The sequence below is a fragment of the Nothoprocta perdicaria genome, unplaced genomic scaffold (genome assembly GCF_003342845.1).
Source record: "Nothoprocta perdicaria isolate Ctin4 unplaced genomic scaffold, notPer1 scaffold_107, whole genome shotgun sequence".
NCBI classification, from domain to species: Eukaryota; Metazoa; Chordata; class Aves; order Tinamiformes; family Tinamidae; genus Nothoprocta; species Nothoprocta perdicaria.
The window spans coordinates 1,259,458-1,276,039 of NW_020454172.1; the positions used below are offsets into that span (position 1 = coordinate 1,259,458).

Here is a 16,582-nt window from a genome sequence, read left to right on the forward strand (position 1 = left end):
CGTTTGGGACCAATTCTGCTTTAATTGCGCTTTGGGAATGCAGTAAATAAATAACGAGGAAAGGGCAGAGCAGCTCCTGTGCCAGGGGTGGGTGCTAGGAGCTCTCCTGCAGACTGGAGACGTCTGGAGACAYGCCAGCTGCTCCAGCACATCTCTAACTCAGGGGGAAGGTTGTGTTTTAAGACAAAATTGATTGTTTTTTCTCTTCTTTCCTATAGGTTTTGGGCATGCTGTTGGGACCCCGCTGTGGCCACCCCTCAAGCGGGGCTGGAGATGCCACATGGGGTGCATGGACATGAGTGCACGAAGCCCCGAGTGCCTCCCTGTGCCAGCTGCCCTCGCTCTGCTTTGCCAGTGTCCCCTCTCGCCGCCGGCGATGCCGTGCGGTGCAGTGTGCCAGGGAGCAGCTCCCCGGGTGCGTGGGRCTCTCCTGCCCTTTGCCCCTCTGCACCGAGATGGCCTCGCTTGAGGAAACTGAGGAAATTCTCATTGCTCTGGTGAAGAGCTGCAAGGCCGAGAGAGCGCCTGCGCAGGTGGAGGTTTCTAAGCTTGCCTGCAACAGCACCTGTGAGCATTAAATGAGCGGGGCGGGGGAAAGCGTCCGATCGCGTGTTTCTTGGCTTGTCAGGGAGGGAGTTCTCTTGGTTTTGGGAGCTGGGGCAGCTGCAGGTGGGCAGTGGGAGATGTGGGTGGGATGGAGCAGGGCAGGATGGAGCGGGGTCGGCTCCATGGAGAGGGTGGTGTGGAGGAGGGCAGCACCTTCCTGGGTTCCAAAGCAGGGTCGTCTCCATGCCTGCAGGCACCCTGCCTCGCCAAGGGAGCTCAGCGGCCACGGAGACACCCCCAGCCTCCCSCGCGGCCGGCGCGCGGCCGCTCCGGCGGAGCCGCCGGAAGGAGGCGGGCGCCGTTGGCCGCCGCGCCGACGGTTGCTCCGGGGCGCACTATTTCATGCTGACACCCGCGCAGGAAGCGGCGGTTTGCCCTGCCCCGGAGCCCCACGCGTGCAAATGCCCCATGTGCTTCCCATGAAGCAGGGAGTCCAGCGAGCAAATCCGGGGTCCAAGTGGGCAGTAGGTACCYGGGAGCATCCCCGTGCCCATCCTTGCTGCCCACGCTGGGGCTATAGCCCAGGGGAGGCTGAGCCTGCCCAAATAGGTGCAAAGTGTTGGGTTGCCTTCCTCGCCAGGTGGAGATGAGCTAGGAAAGTGTCRCTTCAGTGACAACTCCTTAATGAAAGATGGTGTCAAGCTGAAGAGGCCCAAAGGGCTTGCGAGCGCTGTGTGATTGAGCAAGTGCGTGCTTGCACCCTTGGCTTGCTGCTGAACAGCAGCACTRGCAATTCAGGTCTGCTGCTGCCAGGCGTTTTTTTTTTTTTTTTAATCTTTTTGTGTTTGTTTGTTTAAACATCCTCAAAATCAACAGGGCTCTGCTCCATGTGGCCACCAGCTCCCTTGTGCAAAGCAACTTTTCCATCGGGACAGGCTGCACCATGGAGTGAAACCTGTTGGGRAAGTGGTGCTTTCTGCTGAGGTCGCTCTGTGCAGCCAGTGCTTTGGATGCCCCTTGCAGCCCAATGTTGACATGGAGCATGTTGGAAACGCTGGCAAGGTGCAGCGTTTGGGTGCCTCCATGGGACATGGGTGCCTCCCAGGGCACTTGCTCCATAGAAATAACACATTGCCCCTGCATATAACACGTGTGGCTCCTGATGCAGCCCCGTTGCAGGAAGGCAGGAGCCGGAGCCCGCACGGGGCAGCAATTGTCCTGTCCTTGCTCGCYGTCTGCACACGCTTCGCCTTTGCCCTGCGAGCATAAACGGTGCGCTCTTCTGCGGCAATAAATCCCTACCTTTGGCCCTCGCAGCCCTGACCTCGGCTCTGGGGACTGCCTGGAAACGCGGCCCGTTATCGGGCTGCCATCAGCAGGGCAAATAAAGGTGCCCTGTGGATTGCAGGCGCTGCTGCCGCGAGCAAAGCTCATCGGGCGAGCGCGGGGAGCTCCCCGAGCCAGCGACGGCACCGCTCTGAGCGGGGCATGGGGTGGTCTGAGCTCACATGGCACACCAAGCACGCAACGGCATTTAATCTGCACCAAAACAAGCAAAAAAATAACCTTTTATTTTATAGGTGAAGGGTTTTTGTTGGAGCTGCTATTAGCAGCTGTGTAAGGATGTTGGTTGCTGCAGTGTGGGAACCTTGGCATTGCTGAGAGCATCTTGGTGCCCGGGCATGGAGCCACGGGGGCTCCTGTGAGTCACTGCGGGGTGTTTACAGTCACAGGCTTGATCCTGCTGCCAGCATCTGGTTTTCGGCTGGTTTTGGTCCTCATGGCATTGTAAATAACCAACTAAGGGCTTTTGGCCATGCACTTGGAAGGTTTAACACCGTTGACTAAGCTGAACAGGGCAACTACAGCACATCCAAGCTGTGTTCCAGCGGGAGGGCAAAGCACCTCCAAAACCTCCTAGTCTTTGGAAAAARCTGGGTCGGGATGGGCAGGTTTGGGAGCATCCAGCTTCAAGGCTGGGTTTTCCCTGGCAGCCCCTTGCACRTGGCATCCCTGCCAGGACCTGGTGCTTCCCCCCAGGCAAAACAGTAGAGGCAGCTCATATATAAAACATTTATTAACACAAATATACATAATTTTATATACAAAAATAAAATGTACAAGGAAATAGTCTATTACAACTTAGTGATTTGGTTCCTACGCATAACCTCAGGCTCTGTGCTGCGCCCACCGCRGCTCCGGCGACGCAGCCTATAAATAAAGAACTCTGCTCCTATCAGTGCAAACTTGTCCAATGCTGCAGCTCCTCCCCTATTACACAGCAAGAGAAATATGCCAGCGTTACGAGCAGGATAACGGCTTGTGAGTGCATCTCCGGATACATACGCGATATGGAAGCAAAAGCCTAAACTGAATCTTCACATTTCACTGGTCTAAACCTATTTACAGGAGTCTTGAAAGATCTCAACTGAAGATGGACTGTCACGTCAAGGAAGAGAGGGTCGTTAGTGCAATTCCTGCTGGCTCCTAGGAGCGTCCCGGCAGCCCCGAGGCTCCGCCGAGGYTGCAGGGCAAGCAGCAACCAGGAGGGACGTGTGGCGACTCCCTCGAGCCCCTCGAGCAGCTTCACTCCTGGCGAGGGTTTCCCAGCAGGGGCGACCACCACGTTCGCGCATCTTCAGCGCAAAGAGTGCTGCTAACGTGATGCGTCCCCCCCACCTTGGTTTTTTTAAGAACAAAAAAAAAAAAAAAATTTTTCTTGCTAAATTGTTTCAGATCTAAAAGTTAAACGGAATACAAGAGCTAGTTTCTGCTTCCAGTCAGTAAGACCCAACTTCTTCCCTCCTCTTCCTGCGCCCGGGGCCTACAAGCTGCAGGGGATGGCTTGCAGCGGCGGCCGCACCGTCTCCAGCCACGAGAAGTCCAGGCTGCTCTTCTGCTCGAAGAATCGGAACTCGAGCTCTCCTAGAGGAGACGGGGGCAACGTGAGCACCACAATGCAGCCCGAGATTCCCACACATCCCGCCTGCCTTCCTCCCGGGCGGAGGGAACAGCTTAGCACTTTGCTAGAATACTGTCTGTTACAACCGTCCTAATTTTAAGCTATTGGTAGGGGAAAATCCTCAGTTATGTTAGCAGGAGCTGCCACAAGCATAACCGTCTAAAGTCACAAGTGAAACAGCCTAAAAGTCTGTAACCTTGAGGCAAATCTGCAGCTTCCTGGAGCATATATATATATTTCTGTATATTATATATTATTATTCTATTATATATTTTAGATCAAAGACTTCCTTAAAGCCTTCCAGCAAGCCAGTTGGAATGTGAGCAGCCAGGAACATAGGAATTGCTCCATTTGCTTTTCCCGCTCCCCGTGTCCCCCCGCACGCAGACCCTGCTCCGTGCCCGCTGCCGCCCAGCCCAGCCCCGGCTCCGCACCCGACGTGGTGTCGATCTCGGCGTCCTGCTCCTTGTAGACGAAGGCCCCGGGGCCGCCCTGCGAGCCGGGCTCGTTGGTGAGGTAGCCTTTGCCCCCGACGCTGGTCGTGTGCCACTCGGGCACTGGCTCCAGCAGCTGCAAGAGCACGAGGAGATGCAGCTGCAGCCCCATCCCCAAGGAGATGGAATTGCAGCCCCTTTCCCAAGGAGATCCCACTGCAGCCCCTTCCATAGAGGCTGCAGCCATCTCAGGGGGATGAGTGTGATGTGTCTGGACACACACACACATGAAACGCAGGACAGATAGACCCTTTCTAGACAGCAGGAGTGTCTGCAGACTCTCCTAGATGCCTTCTGTTTCTAGCAGTACTGAACAACTTCCTCTGGCTTTCRCAAAAATAGCCAGTATGGCTCTAGCTCACGCCTGCAAAGTGGCCTCCCTCCATCTAAGTGGCCTCCCTCCATTTAATTTCTTTCAAGCTTCCTCATTAAACAGCTACTGCGGTCCAAGCCCTGGGCAGGGCGAGCAGTAGATCAGCTCATGACTTTTATCCCCTTCTCTTTGCAAACCACCAACTCCAGTCTCAACAGAAGGGTTAATTTTACCTTGAAAATCTCCGATTTCATTTCTTCTTCATCTTCGTCCGTGACTGTTTTGCAAGTACATAAAAAAGGAGAAAAAAAAAAAGAGATAAGTATTCCATCTCAGCCCATGGGAAGAGCTTCGCTCGCCCTATCTAGGACTGTCCCTAGCAGGGTTGTCCCCAGTGCAGCTCTCCCATGGGATCTCTCCTCTCCTTGTGTGTTGCCCTGCCTGTGCCATCACGCTGGGATGCTGCTGAAGCTGCTCTACAAGCTGGCCATGAGGCCTTGGGCACGTCAGCAGTGACTTGTGCAAGTCCTTGCTGCTGGGACCTGTAGCCTGGTGGCTCCACTAAAGCCACCAGGTGAGGGTGGGTTTTCCTACAAGAAACCCCTTATTTTGCCAACAAATAGGCACACTCCCCCTCTCGCCTTGCCTACAAGCTTGCTAGAGCGCAACGAAAGGCTGGGAGCAAAGAAAGTTGCACCAACCTTCCGAGGACGAAGCCAGCGGGGACACCTGGAGCTGGTAGAGGTCGTTGGTGCTGTCGGCCATGGCGATTTCCATGGGCGTCCTCCACTCGGCGAGCGAGCAGTTCACCTCGCAGGGCGAGAGGTCTGCGGGCACAGCGGGCTCAGCAGCTGCCCCCCGTCTCCACTGCCCGCCCATCCCAACGGCGGCGAGCTGCATCGGGTCTCACCTAAGGTGATGGCGGGGCTCTCCTCCACTTCCTGGCCCGTGTAGCCGTGCACGGTGTAAGCGCTGTGGTCATCTGGTAGAGTGGTGTTGGTTAGTCTTTCCACCGACTCCTCCGTCCTCGTATCTTCGTACGACTACAAAAATAAGGGCAGAGCATGAGGCTTCTCTAAGAGCACGCGAGTTCCCACATGAAAAAAAAGGCAGCAAGAGAAACCACCAAAACCTCTAGCCTCTCCAGCTGCCTCTACAAGGTCGTACCTTTCTCTTGCTCCTGTTTCTCGCTTCTCTTGATGACTTTGACTTCCTCTCTGTTAAATAAAAATAAGCACAATGTGAGAAAGGCCTTTGCAGGCAACGTTTKAGGTGAGCATGAAGAGTCACAGCATCTAACACGGTCCTGCTGGGCCAGCTTTGCTGCTGCACCTGCAGAAAGGGATCCTGCTCCCTTCTGGAGGATCCCTGCTAGGACTGTCTTGGGAATTTGGGGCAAAATGCACAAACTATGCGTGTGCAAAGCGTGACTGAGAACAGGCACAGGAGACAAACCCCGTGACAGCTCTGCTGCACCGCGCTGAAGCGGGGCAGGAAGCTCGGGCCGTGCTTGGGGCGCAGCCGCGGAGCCCGTTCCCGCGCTCACCTTTCTTCTGGTCCTTGGTGAGGGGCGGCAGCATTCGGTACACCCTGACCGCGCTGGAGCCCTTGTTGATGCTCTTGTCCTTCACCTCCTCGATGTCGGGCAAGGAGTTCATGGCGCAGCGGAAATTGGCCTTCCACGTCTTGGGGTCGGGGTCCTTCTCCCCAATCTTGTATCTTCCTATAAATAAGCACTGGGGTGAGCGCACAGGCTGCTGGCTGCAGTGGTAGTTCTTCCCGCAAGGAAATAGCTCCTTTTTTCTTTTTTTCCCCTATTTTTCTCTTCCTGAAAGGTGCCACGCAAAGGCAGAGCAAGCTGCCCTGCGTGCGGGAGACCCCACAAGGGTGGCACGCACCTGTGTGGATGGCCCAGCTCCGGAAGAGGCAGGCGTCCTTCTCCATGTCCCAGCCGTGCTTGGCTGCGTGTTTCCAAGGGATCTGGAACATCCTCTTGTCCTGAGGGGAACGCAACAGGGGCTTGAGTTAAAAAGGGAAGTTCAACACAGACCACTGTGCATTTATGATGCAMTTTCATCAATGATGCATTTCAAAATGATGCATTTAATCAAAGACCGCTGAGGAGCAGCACAGGGGCTTCCTCATCCCGCTGTCCCCATCTTCATTTAACACCCATTTATCTCATCTTTCTTTGGTGCACAGAGGTTTTCTCTGAGTTCTGGAACTGAGAAAGCTGCACAATTTGCAGCAGAAATAAGAAATATTGTCAATTTTATCTTGGTATCATTTGGTGAGGCTGCCTTTTGTCTCTCAGTGGATCAGAAGGTACAGCAGGTTTTCCAGGGACGCTTTGGTGGAGAATCCCTGTGGGAGTCACCTGGAAGGAGCTGCCTGCGCTCGGGGAAGCGCGTCCCAGCTCAGACCCCGCCTTTAGACGCATGCAAAACCTCCAGCTTTTTGCTGGAGCCCTGGCTCAGGGCAGCTCTTGCCCGGGCCTCGGGGCTGCACCTCGCAGGGAGCCGTGGTCCCTCTAAAGGGACCTGAAAGTTCCACTGAGGATGGGAGGAGTGTGACAGTCGCTGCTGCACTGGCACAGGAGGCGACTTGGCTCGAGCAGACCCCAAAGTGAAGAGGCCTTGGACTCGTGCAGCTTCTCGGTCACGTTCCGAGAGCTTTTGTTTAAATTTGTCATTTCCCTCCTGGGGATTTCCAGAGGAAAAGATTGGAGCGACCCAGCTCTGCAGCCAATCAGAGCTACCTCTTCGGAAAACAAAAATAGTTGTTTTTTTTTTTAACATGACGCATGCAAATTTTCTCCGTTTTCTTTTCCTTTATGTGATGCTGAGTTACACTGAGGGGCAGCTAAGCCTGAGCACGGGTAAGGCCACAGGAGCAGCACCAGAAGCCCCTCACCTTGTTGATCCAGATGAGCCCGGGGATCTGGTTGGAGTTAATCTGCATCTCCAGCCAGGGCCTCATGCGCATCCTCGACACGGGCATGTTGCCTGGGGAGGAAAGCAGCGCTCAGCCCCGGGCGGGCGGCCCGGACGGGCGGGCGCCGCCGCCGCCGCCCTCCCCTCCCTTCCGTCCCCCCGCGCCGCCGCCGCCACCGCAACTTTCGCAGCATCTTCCGCGAACTGCAGCACCGAGCGCGAGGCGGGCCGGGGCGGGCGGGCCGCGCCGTCGGGCCCGGCGGGCGCAGCGCGGCGCTCTCGCCCTCCCGCTCCGCTTCCTGTTTTTGTTTTTTTCGCCCAGACGGACGCATCCGGATTTCCCACACAATAGCGCGGCCGCGGCGGCGGGGAGGGAGCCGCGGGGCCCGACGGCGCCCGGGGGCCGCGCCGCCCGCCCGCGCCTCCGCGCACGGGCCGCAGCGTCGCGCCGAGGCGGTTATGTAAGCGGCCGTCCGCTCCCCGTGGGGTGATGCCCGACGGCACGGGGCTCCCCGCCGCGACGGCCGCGCTGCAACGAGCCGAACCGAACCGAGCCTCGACGCCGCTCCACGTCCCCTACCCGCCTTGGCGCGGCGCCTCCCGCCGCCCGGGATCCCGCAAAGCGCTGAGAAGGGGCGGGCGCCGAGACTCACCGCGCCGCGCTGTGCCGAGCCGAGCCGAGCCGATGCGCCGCGGTGCGGGTGCCGGTGCGGGTGCCGTTGCCGGTGCCGGTGCGGATGCCGTTGCCGGTGCCGGTGCGGATGCCGGTGCCGCGCTCCGCTCCGCTCCGCCGCCCGCCGCGCCGCCGGTGCCCTTCCTGCAGGAGCTGCCCAGCTACCGCTCCGTGCGGAGCCGCCGCGCCGCCGCGGGGGGCGGCCGCCGCGCCCATTGGCTGCCGCGCCCGGCATCACTTCGGGGAAATCAGGCTGTTGTTGCACCAGCGGCGCGGGAGGCCCCGCCCCCGCGGGCGTGGCCCCGCCCCCTTCGCCCCCCCGCCTCGGGGGGGCCGTCGGGGCGCGCGGGTGGCGGGGCGCTCTCGCGTGGGGGCGGCGGGGGGCCCCACGGGGGTCGTGGGCCTCGGGCAGCGCCGCCCACGGGGGCCTCAAGCCCCACGAAGGTCTCGGTCCCCCCCCGCCCACGGGGGCTCCCCCGGGGCGGTCTCAGGACCACCGAGGTCCACCTCGTGGAGCACCAATCCACGAGGATCCCAACCCCCAGGGTGGTCTCAGTCCCGAGCCCACGGGGGTCCCAAGCCCCCTGGGCTCTGAGTCCCAGGCCCACGCGGGTCCCAAGCCCCACGCGGCTCTCGGTCATTGTCCCACACGGTCCCCGTGTCCCCCCCCCCCCGGGGGTGCTCGGCCGCCCCGATGTGCCGTGACCGCTGTCATGCAAAGAGCAGCCGCTTCCCCGCCAGCCGCCTCGCTCAGGCCGGCGCGTTAGCGAAGGAAGTGAGTGAAGTGCAGGGTCGGGCCAGGCTATTTTTAGGCAAATGGGAATTTGGCCAGTGCCCGGGCTGCTCCTTGCGATCTTGCCGCGAGGTTCCCGCCTCCGCGTCGCACCCCGAGCCGCCCGGACCCCCGATGTGAGCGGCTCCAGAGCCCCCGCTCCCACGGATCCAAACCTGTGCGTCTGGGGGTGCCGGCGAGCGCCGGGAGGCTGCAGCAGGGCTGGGCGCGCTGGGCGCAGCGCGGGGTGGGAGAAGCAGCGTCAGCACGGAATGAAATTAAACGTGTGAAAGTTGTCACTGCGCGGGGGGAGTCTGGGTCCTCCCGCCACCGGGGGCACCTGGGTCCTCCCGCCACCGGGCACCGACCGGGCTCTCCCCGGGCTTCCCCAGGCGCCCGCGCTGCCGAACCGGGTTCCTCGGAGCGGCTGCAGCTGCAGGATGGGCCCATCGCGGGGTCTTTTCTCAAAAATAAAGTCCTGGCTGAGCTCTGGTCTCCCCGTTGCAAGTGCTCTTTGTTTTATTTTGAACGTGCCAACTCTGAACTTGGATTTAAGGGCAGGAACAATAAATAACCCACTCCTGTAAGAGGCCAATCCTTTCACTCTGCTTCAGCCTTTATGTAAATGCATAGCCATAAAAATATTTATAATATATAATGTATAATATATAGAGTAAACATAAAACATACAKCATATTTTATACACATACATATATTATGCACATCTATAGTATATTGTGTGTGTGTGTATATTCATATATATACTTTAGCAGGGTCCTGCAGACAGGTGTTTGCAGGCAGCAGCCCCCCGCGTGTGCCCAGCCGGATGAACAGGTCACGGAGCAGGGAAGCAGAGGGATGCGYGTGGCCGGGACAGCCCCAGGCCGCGGGTCCTGAGCAGTCCCTGCTCCCGCAGCGGCTGCCCGGAGCGCGCGCAGGAGGGAGGACGCGGGCGGCAGCGGCTCCTGCGCGGTGACAGAAGCGGCACCGCAGCTCCCGGCCAGCACCGGCGGCTTCCCCCTCAGGTGCCTTCGTGGAAAACGCAGCCGGAGCTTCCTGGAGTGCCGGGGCGGCGCGGCCGAGCCGCGGGGCGGCTGAGCACSGAGCAGCTCGTGCCTGCCAACGAGCCGGCACCGCAGCCCCACGCGGGAGATGGGAGGTGGGCAGCGCCAACCGGAGCCGCCGCTGCCTCCTCCGACCCCCGTCTGCACGGGCCCTGCGATGGTTGCGCTGCTCCGGGCACCCTTGGGCTGCCTTGTGCACGGGACGTGCCCGGTGCCCGCACTCCCTGGGCCTGTTTGCTTGTTGGTGGCTTCGTTATCTCGCAGCTCGAACAAGGAAATAACAACCCGGCTGCTGCCCACATTACGTGTCAGGCTCCTTACCCTGGGGTTACAAAACTTCATCCCATTCCCTTATTTCCCTGTGGATGAGGGCGTGCACAGCCCACGCTGCTGCCCAGGGCGGCCGTGAACGGCACGCTTGCTTCGGTGAGCAAACACACCTKCACTTGGGGCGTTTTGATGAAAAATGTCCGTGCTGAGGAATGCAGCTGCCCTGCAAAGGGCCCGGCCGGACYGCGGCGCTCCGGAGCCGCCGCTCCATCGGTGCTCCAGAGCCGCCGCTCCATGGGCGCTCCGGAGCTGCTCCTATGGGCTCCTGGCCCTACAAGGGCAGCGTTGCTGGGCACGGGACCTGGCAGCTCCCCGGGCAGCCATGTATCATCCCTGTGCTAATTGCTCATTCTCCTTTTGTAATGGCAGCCAAGCCYCAGAAGCAGATCATTAAAAGCCTGTCATTGTTTTTATCTGGGCAGGATGATCCCGAGTCTAGGACTGCTTCCCTCATGCAGAGAGAATGTTTAATAATAACTGAACAGTAATTTAATAATATCTAGATCTCCAAGGCTGCTCCAGCCAGTGCTCTTCGTCCTTCCATGTGGAGTATCTGGAATACCTTGCTGAGCGCGGGGCCGTGGAAAGGCTGCATTTCCAGGAACAYGGCAGGCTGCAGCTGCCGGAGCAGCTGCCAGGCATCCCTGTGGAGCAGCGGGCCGCGCTTGGCACCAGGACTCTGTGCCCGGTGCAGCCACGCTGGTGGTTTGGAGAGGTGCTGGCCTGGCCCGGCCACACAGCCCCGCTCGCTGGCGCGGAGCTCCCCATGCTGCTCCCACGCGCCCTTTTCCAGGACCTCCGTGAGCCAAACTCACCGCACGGCCCCTGCTCCACCCACGAGGTGGGTTTCCYCTCCAGGCCAGATTGGTAGGAGCAGCACCAACAACCCCCAGGCAAGRGTCCCCTGGGTTTGCAGCCCCACGGAGAGGGGGACAAGGCGGGGGCCGTGGCCGCGCAGGGCCTGGGTGCCCTCGAGCAGCAGGGCTGCAGGGGCAGCCGCAGGCGCGCGCTGGGTGAGCTCAGGGCAGGGGCAGCGTGCGGGGTACACGGGGCCGGTGGGGTACACRGGCCCCTTGCAGCCCCCTCCACCCTGGGGGTCAGGAAGCAGAGGATGGGGGGCGGCGGAGGGTGCGCGGCTGACGAGACCCCTTATCAACTTCCTCGCAGTGCCACCTGCTTCCTCCCCGCGCTGGGGGCACCGGCACCCGCGGTGCTCAGCAGCCCTGCGCCGCCGTGGGGCCTCCCTACCCTACCCTACCCTACCCTACCCCTACCTCTACCATTACACCTACCATTGCCCCTACTCCTACCTCTACTGTTAACCCTACCCCTAACCCTATCCCTACCCCTACCTCTAACCCCCAATCCTACCCCTACCTCTACCGCTACCCCTATAGCTACCCCTGCTCCTACCCTTACCTTTACCCCACCCCATCACCTATCCCTACCTCTACCTCTACTTTTACTCCTACTCCTACTTCTATYCCTACCCTTACCGTTACCCCTATCCCTACCTCTACCCCCACTGTGGGTTCCTTTATCTCCCCCCAAGCTGCCCTCTTCCCATTCCACCTAAACCTCCTTCCAGCCTAGATCACCCCACTCTCACGCAGACCCTCCTCACCCTCTTCCCCGCATGCTTCCTCTCTCTCCCCCATCAAACCAATATCCCTTTGGAAACGCCAGCCCAGGGGCACAAAGTCACAATGCAGCCTCATATCCTGAGGGAATAACCCRCTGTCTCAGGTGTGAGAGCCCTCCAGGCTGGCAAGGGTTAACGCAGTGCCCGGTTGTGCTGGGCAAAGGGAGCGATGAGGCCCTGCGAAGGCAGGGAGCAGCGCGGGAGCCGCTCCACGGGCGGCAGCCTCGGGATTGTGGCACCCGCCGCCCGCCGCTTCCATTTCCTATAAACGCCTCGCTTACAGAAAGGAAGCCGGGCTGAAGCACAGGGAGGAAAATAACGCGAAAAATGTTGGCCGGCTGCCCGGCCCTGGGGAGGCGGCGGGAGCGGCGCACGAGCCCGCGTGACCCTGCGCCGCGCTGGTGGCCCTGGGACCCCGTGGTGGCCTGTGAGCCAAGAGGTCGCCTTGGCCCCTCGCAGAAACGCTCCCCAGGCCGACCCGCGGCCGCGGCGGGCAGCACGGCCACCGTGAGAAAACGGTTGGGTGGGCAAAAAGCGACAATCCCGCATGTTTTGCCCGTATCGGCTGCATTTCCCTGTTCCTCGCTCTTCCCCGAGGCCTTTCCTGCTGAGGAAAGGGAAGGCTGCCAGAGGGCTGGATCCTGGGACAGGCAGAGCGGCCGGCGGCGCAYGGAGCTTGTACTGACCCAGCAAAGCCCTGGGAAGCCCAGCTCTGGGGGTGGCGGGGAGGCTCTGTCCTCTGCACATCCCACGGGCAGCGAGGGGACATGCTGGGCCACGGTCCAGCCTGGGGACCCCTCCTTCAGCATCCCGGTGCCACGGCTGGCACAGCGGGCTCTCGATGCTGGGGCAGAGCTGGGCTCGCGTCGGGGGTTTCTCAGGCGCGTTTGTTCACTTGGACCCACTCAGGAGCAGAGGCAGAGCCAGGAGCCGCGGTCCTATTGCGGGCAGGACTGGGTGCCAGCRCGCGGCCCGCGGTCACCATGGCCATGGCCACGGCCGGGCAGCGCGGCCGCGCTCGGGGCTCTGCCCCGCAGGAGCCGCAGCGCTCGGAGCTCGGCTGCGAGCTGCCCACRGAGCGCACCCGGGCCAGCGCGCTGCGGCGGGAGCAGCTCCAACACTTCATTAGTTTTTATGATTTCTCCTTGAACCGCTCCCGGTGCCGCCGCGGCTCCGCTCGGCCCGGGGGCCGCGGCGCGTGGGGGCTGCAGGGGGGCGAGGTGCGGAGGGAGGGCCGGGTTCGCCCCCGCTGCAGCTCTGCAAACGGGGTCGGGACCGGACCCCGCTACAGGAGCGGCGGGTCGCGGGGGCTGCGAAGCCCCTTCCCCCGGCGCGGCCGCCGCTCGCGCCGCGCCGCCGAGTTTCGGTTTCCCGCAAGCGGGAGCGGCGGCGGCGGCCCCGCCGCTTCCGGGAATCGCTGCGGCCGCTGGGGGCGCCGCTGCCCCGGGGGGGGGACACCGCGGCCGGGGCGGGGGGCACGGGCCGGCCCGGGATTCCCCCGGCCTGAGTCAGGGGGCAGGAATCCGCCGGGACTTCCATGCAGCGGCGCGCCGGGAAAGCCCGCGCGCGCCGGGAAAGCCCCGGGGGCACCGGGATGCGGGGGCTGGCGGGAGCAGCCCCCCGCCACGGGAGAGAGCGGCGCCGGCCCCGCTCTGCAGCCCGCGGGCGGCCTCGGCCGGGCGCCCGCTTTATTTTGTTCCATTTTGCATCGTTTTGCACCATTTGATGGCAAGCGTTCGGTGCTGTCCCTGTGCAAGGAGTTTTCCTGGCTGCTAAGGTCGGGGAGGCTTCCAAGCTCCCAGTGAAATAGGTTTGCTGGGAAGGGTTTTATGGAGCAAACCCCTGTGGGTGYCCTCGGTGCCCATCCGGGGGGTCTCGCTCCTGCCAGTGCCTGTCCCCAACGGCCCCAGTGCACCCACAGGCTGGGGGAGATCAGGAACAGATGAAAGTGCACATGGTTTTCCGACATTCCCATTTATTTTTTTCCTGGATACTTCTCTGCACCCCTCAGGTGTCTGCTGTGCTCCCTGCTGCAGGGTGCCCAGGAGTTTTAAATGAGAGGTTTAGAAACAACTGCTGAGAGCTGCTGTAAGAAATAGTGTCCTCGATGAGTAATTCGTGGTTACCAGGATCAATTAGAGTAAAAATATAGAAATAATCAGCACAAAAATAATAATTGAAGTAGAAGACTGTCCTCTTGCGCTAAGGTTGGGTTGTTCTCATCTGGTGGGTCAGCACGAACAGCGGTTTGGAACTTCTTTTAGAAACTAGAAGGTAGCCTAAAAACCACAGATGAAATGCTTTGCACCTGAAAAGGRTCAGGGTGGGCTTGGGGTGCTGGCTAGAGCAGCAGGATGGTGCTGGCTGCAGTGGCAGTTCAGGGAGAAAAGAGCTGGGATTCTGCTTCTCTGCTAAATCTCCTAGTGATTTCAAAGGGCTGGTGTCCCCCGTGAGAGCCGCCCTGTCCYGCTCACCCAGCGGCTGCAGAAGGATTCGGTTCTCCTGCTGCGTGTGTCTCCAGCCCCGGCATCTCCGGATCCTGCACTGCTATCTCCGGAATTGCTGGAGCCTGGAAAGCTGGGGTGCTCATGAGGCCCCTGGGATATTGGTGCCAAGAGGGGCAGAATCAATTCGTGTGAGTATTTAACAGCCTCTATGCCACTASTGCCCTGAGGGCTGCACGCTTGGGATGTGAAGCCAGGCTTGTTTCCCAGGAAATTCCTTTGTGTTTTGCCAGTGCATCCTTGCTGCTCCCGTGAAACCTCAGCAAGGAGCAGCCCGTGTGGCACMCACTGCTTGCTCCATAGGAGCTGCTCGCTCCCGGACCCCACAGCTTTGGTTTGGAAATGCAGCTTTGGGTCGGAACTGCCAGTAGGCAGCAGGGCTGCACAGGTAGCTACTGCGGCAGCTAGCCAGGAAGCACAGGCGGGACTTGTGCAGCTCTGATAAAACGGAATTCCTATGAAATCATTTGCTTACATTCAAGGAGCAGTGTCACCCTTCCAGAAAGATAATGAGAATGCAGGTGAAAAAAAAAGACTCTTTTTTTTCTCTCYTTCTCCCCGTTTATCTCCTATTCTGGGAGCTGTTGAAGGGAATTGCAGCATGTGCCCCCCTCAGCACCACCCCCCAGCACCCTTTCCCACCCCCTGGAAAAGTGACCGGGGGCTTGGGTTGCTGCTGCTGCTCCAGCTCCTCCTGTCCTGGCTTCCTGCTGCTGCTCCAGCTCCTCCCATCCCTGGCAGGATGGCAGCGTCCTCTGTCCTGCGGGAAGAGCTCGCTCCGCAGGCAATGGATCCGCAGGGAGCGGCAGGCAGGATCCTGCGGAAGCCACCAGCACAGGGAGGTCTGGGAGCCCCAGTGGTAATAAAATGATGGAGAAAATAGTAAGAATGTGGATAAAGAGCAAAATCTTACAGCAGCAGTTCTGTTAGGAGCTTTTCTTGCGTGGACAGAGACGGTTCCTTGTGTCACTGCTGACATTTTGCTGGTCTCTTTGGGGTCCTGCTCAGGAGGTGCCTTCTGCTCCAGTTTGCATTGCCTCACGGTGCCTCTTGGAAGAGTTTTGCCAAGATCCTGATGTTTCTGCCTCYGAAAGGCTCTTCCTCTATGGGGCACATCCAATGAAGTGATGCTCCAGCCCTGGTTTCCAGCCAGGAATCCCAGGCATGGCATTCCACGGGATGCAGGGCAGTAAATGTGGGACAGCGCCATCCTAGCCAGGAAAGCAGCCGCAAACTTCGCTTTTCTTTGCCTCCCTGGTAATTGCCAGCAGAGAAGGAAGGAAGGAAGGGGCTGGGTGGCTCGGAACGCCGGTCTCCTGCTGCCCTCTGCTGCGGCAGCGCCGGCTTTGCCGCCGCTCCGGAGGCTCCTCCGCGCCGCCCGTTCCGGAACAGCCTGCAGGAACAGAGCAAAAAGCACCGGCTGCACCGCTAATCTCTACAGAAGGATTTGGTTTTGCCGGTTAGTTCGGGCTTTGCTGGCCAGCGCGGGTGCTTGGCCCCGTTCCGGAGCTGCGCTGTGGACGCCGGGCGCTGCAAAGACCGGTGTGGGCAGCGGCACGCGTTGCTGCTGCGTGGAGCTTCTCTTGTCACCGCTGTGGTGGCCTGTGCTAGAGCAAGGTGCTCTGGGGACACCGGGCATAACGGCGTCCTGCACCGGACTCCGGCCGGGAGGTGGCTGAGCTGGGAAATTCGGGATGAATGAAGCCGCGCGCCGGGAGCTCCGTGTCTGCGGATGAGGTTTTAGCGGCTCCCGTGTCCCTGCAGTGCCCGGCTGCAGGTTGGATCACTAACATAGCGGGGTAAAAGCAGAACCCCTGCTGAAAGAGGCTAAGGAGTAATGTGCAAAAGAAGCTATAAAAAGCCAAGGATAATTCATTTCTCTTAAGCCCGTCCAGAACAAGAAGCTTTGAGGCAGTTTGTAGGGGCAAAACAGCTCCAAGCAGGAGCACTTGGAGGAGAGAGCAAATGTYGCTTTTCCAGTGAAACCTTCCTCTCCAAGATTTCTTATTGGCAACGTTTTTGTTTGTTTATTTTAAGATTATTCAATTATTGAGGCTTTTTTTTACTGTTAGCAAGTAGATTTTCGTGCTCCTTGTCTCCCTTGCCCGAGCAGAGCGCTGCGCTTTGCTTTTCCCCTGGGCAGAGTCAGGCAGAGCAGGAGCACGGAGGAAGCGAGCGGGATATTGGGAAGAGGAGCAGGGGCCGCAGTGGGGACCTGCGGGTCTGCCTGGATGCTCAGCCTGAGATGGAGCGGCCTGTGTCCATACAGACACGGATTTTGTCTTATCCCTGAAATAAATGTTGGGAGTTATTTCCCCACCACCACCTTTTTTTTTTTTTTTTTTTTTT

At 59.8% G+C, this 16,582-nt stretch overlaps 1 protein-coding gene across 1 annotated transcript; it reads right to left on the minus strand.

Annotated features, from left to right (window-relative positions):
• Positions 1-3,246: 3,246 nt before the first annotated feature.
• On the minus strand, positions 3,247-7,315 carry IRF1 (interferon regulatory factor 1). The gene is made up of 9 exons (XM_026045968.1): positions 7,229-7,315; positions 6,214-6,313; positions 5,862-6,038; positions 5,483-5,532; positions 5,226-5,358; positions 5,017-5,142; positions 4,549-4,592; positions 3,943-4,078; positions 3,247-3,471 (listed from the first exon to the last, which is right to left on the minus strand). Exons 1-9 carry the CDS (start codon positions 7,313-7,315, stop codon positions 3,371-3,373), a joined length of 954 nt encoding a protein of 317 aa, XP_025901753.1. The 3' UTR covers positions 3,247-3,370.
• Between the last annotated feature and the right edge of the window lie 9,267 nt (positions 7,316-16,582).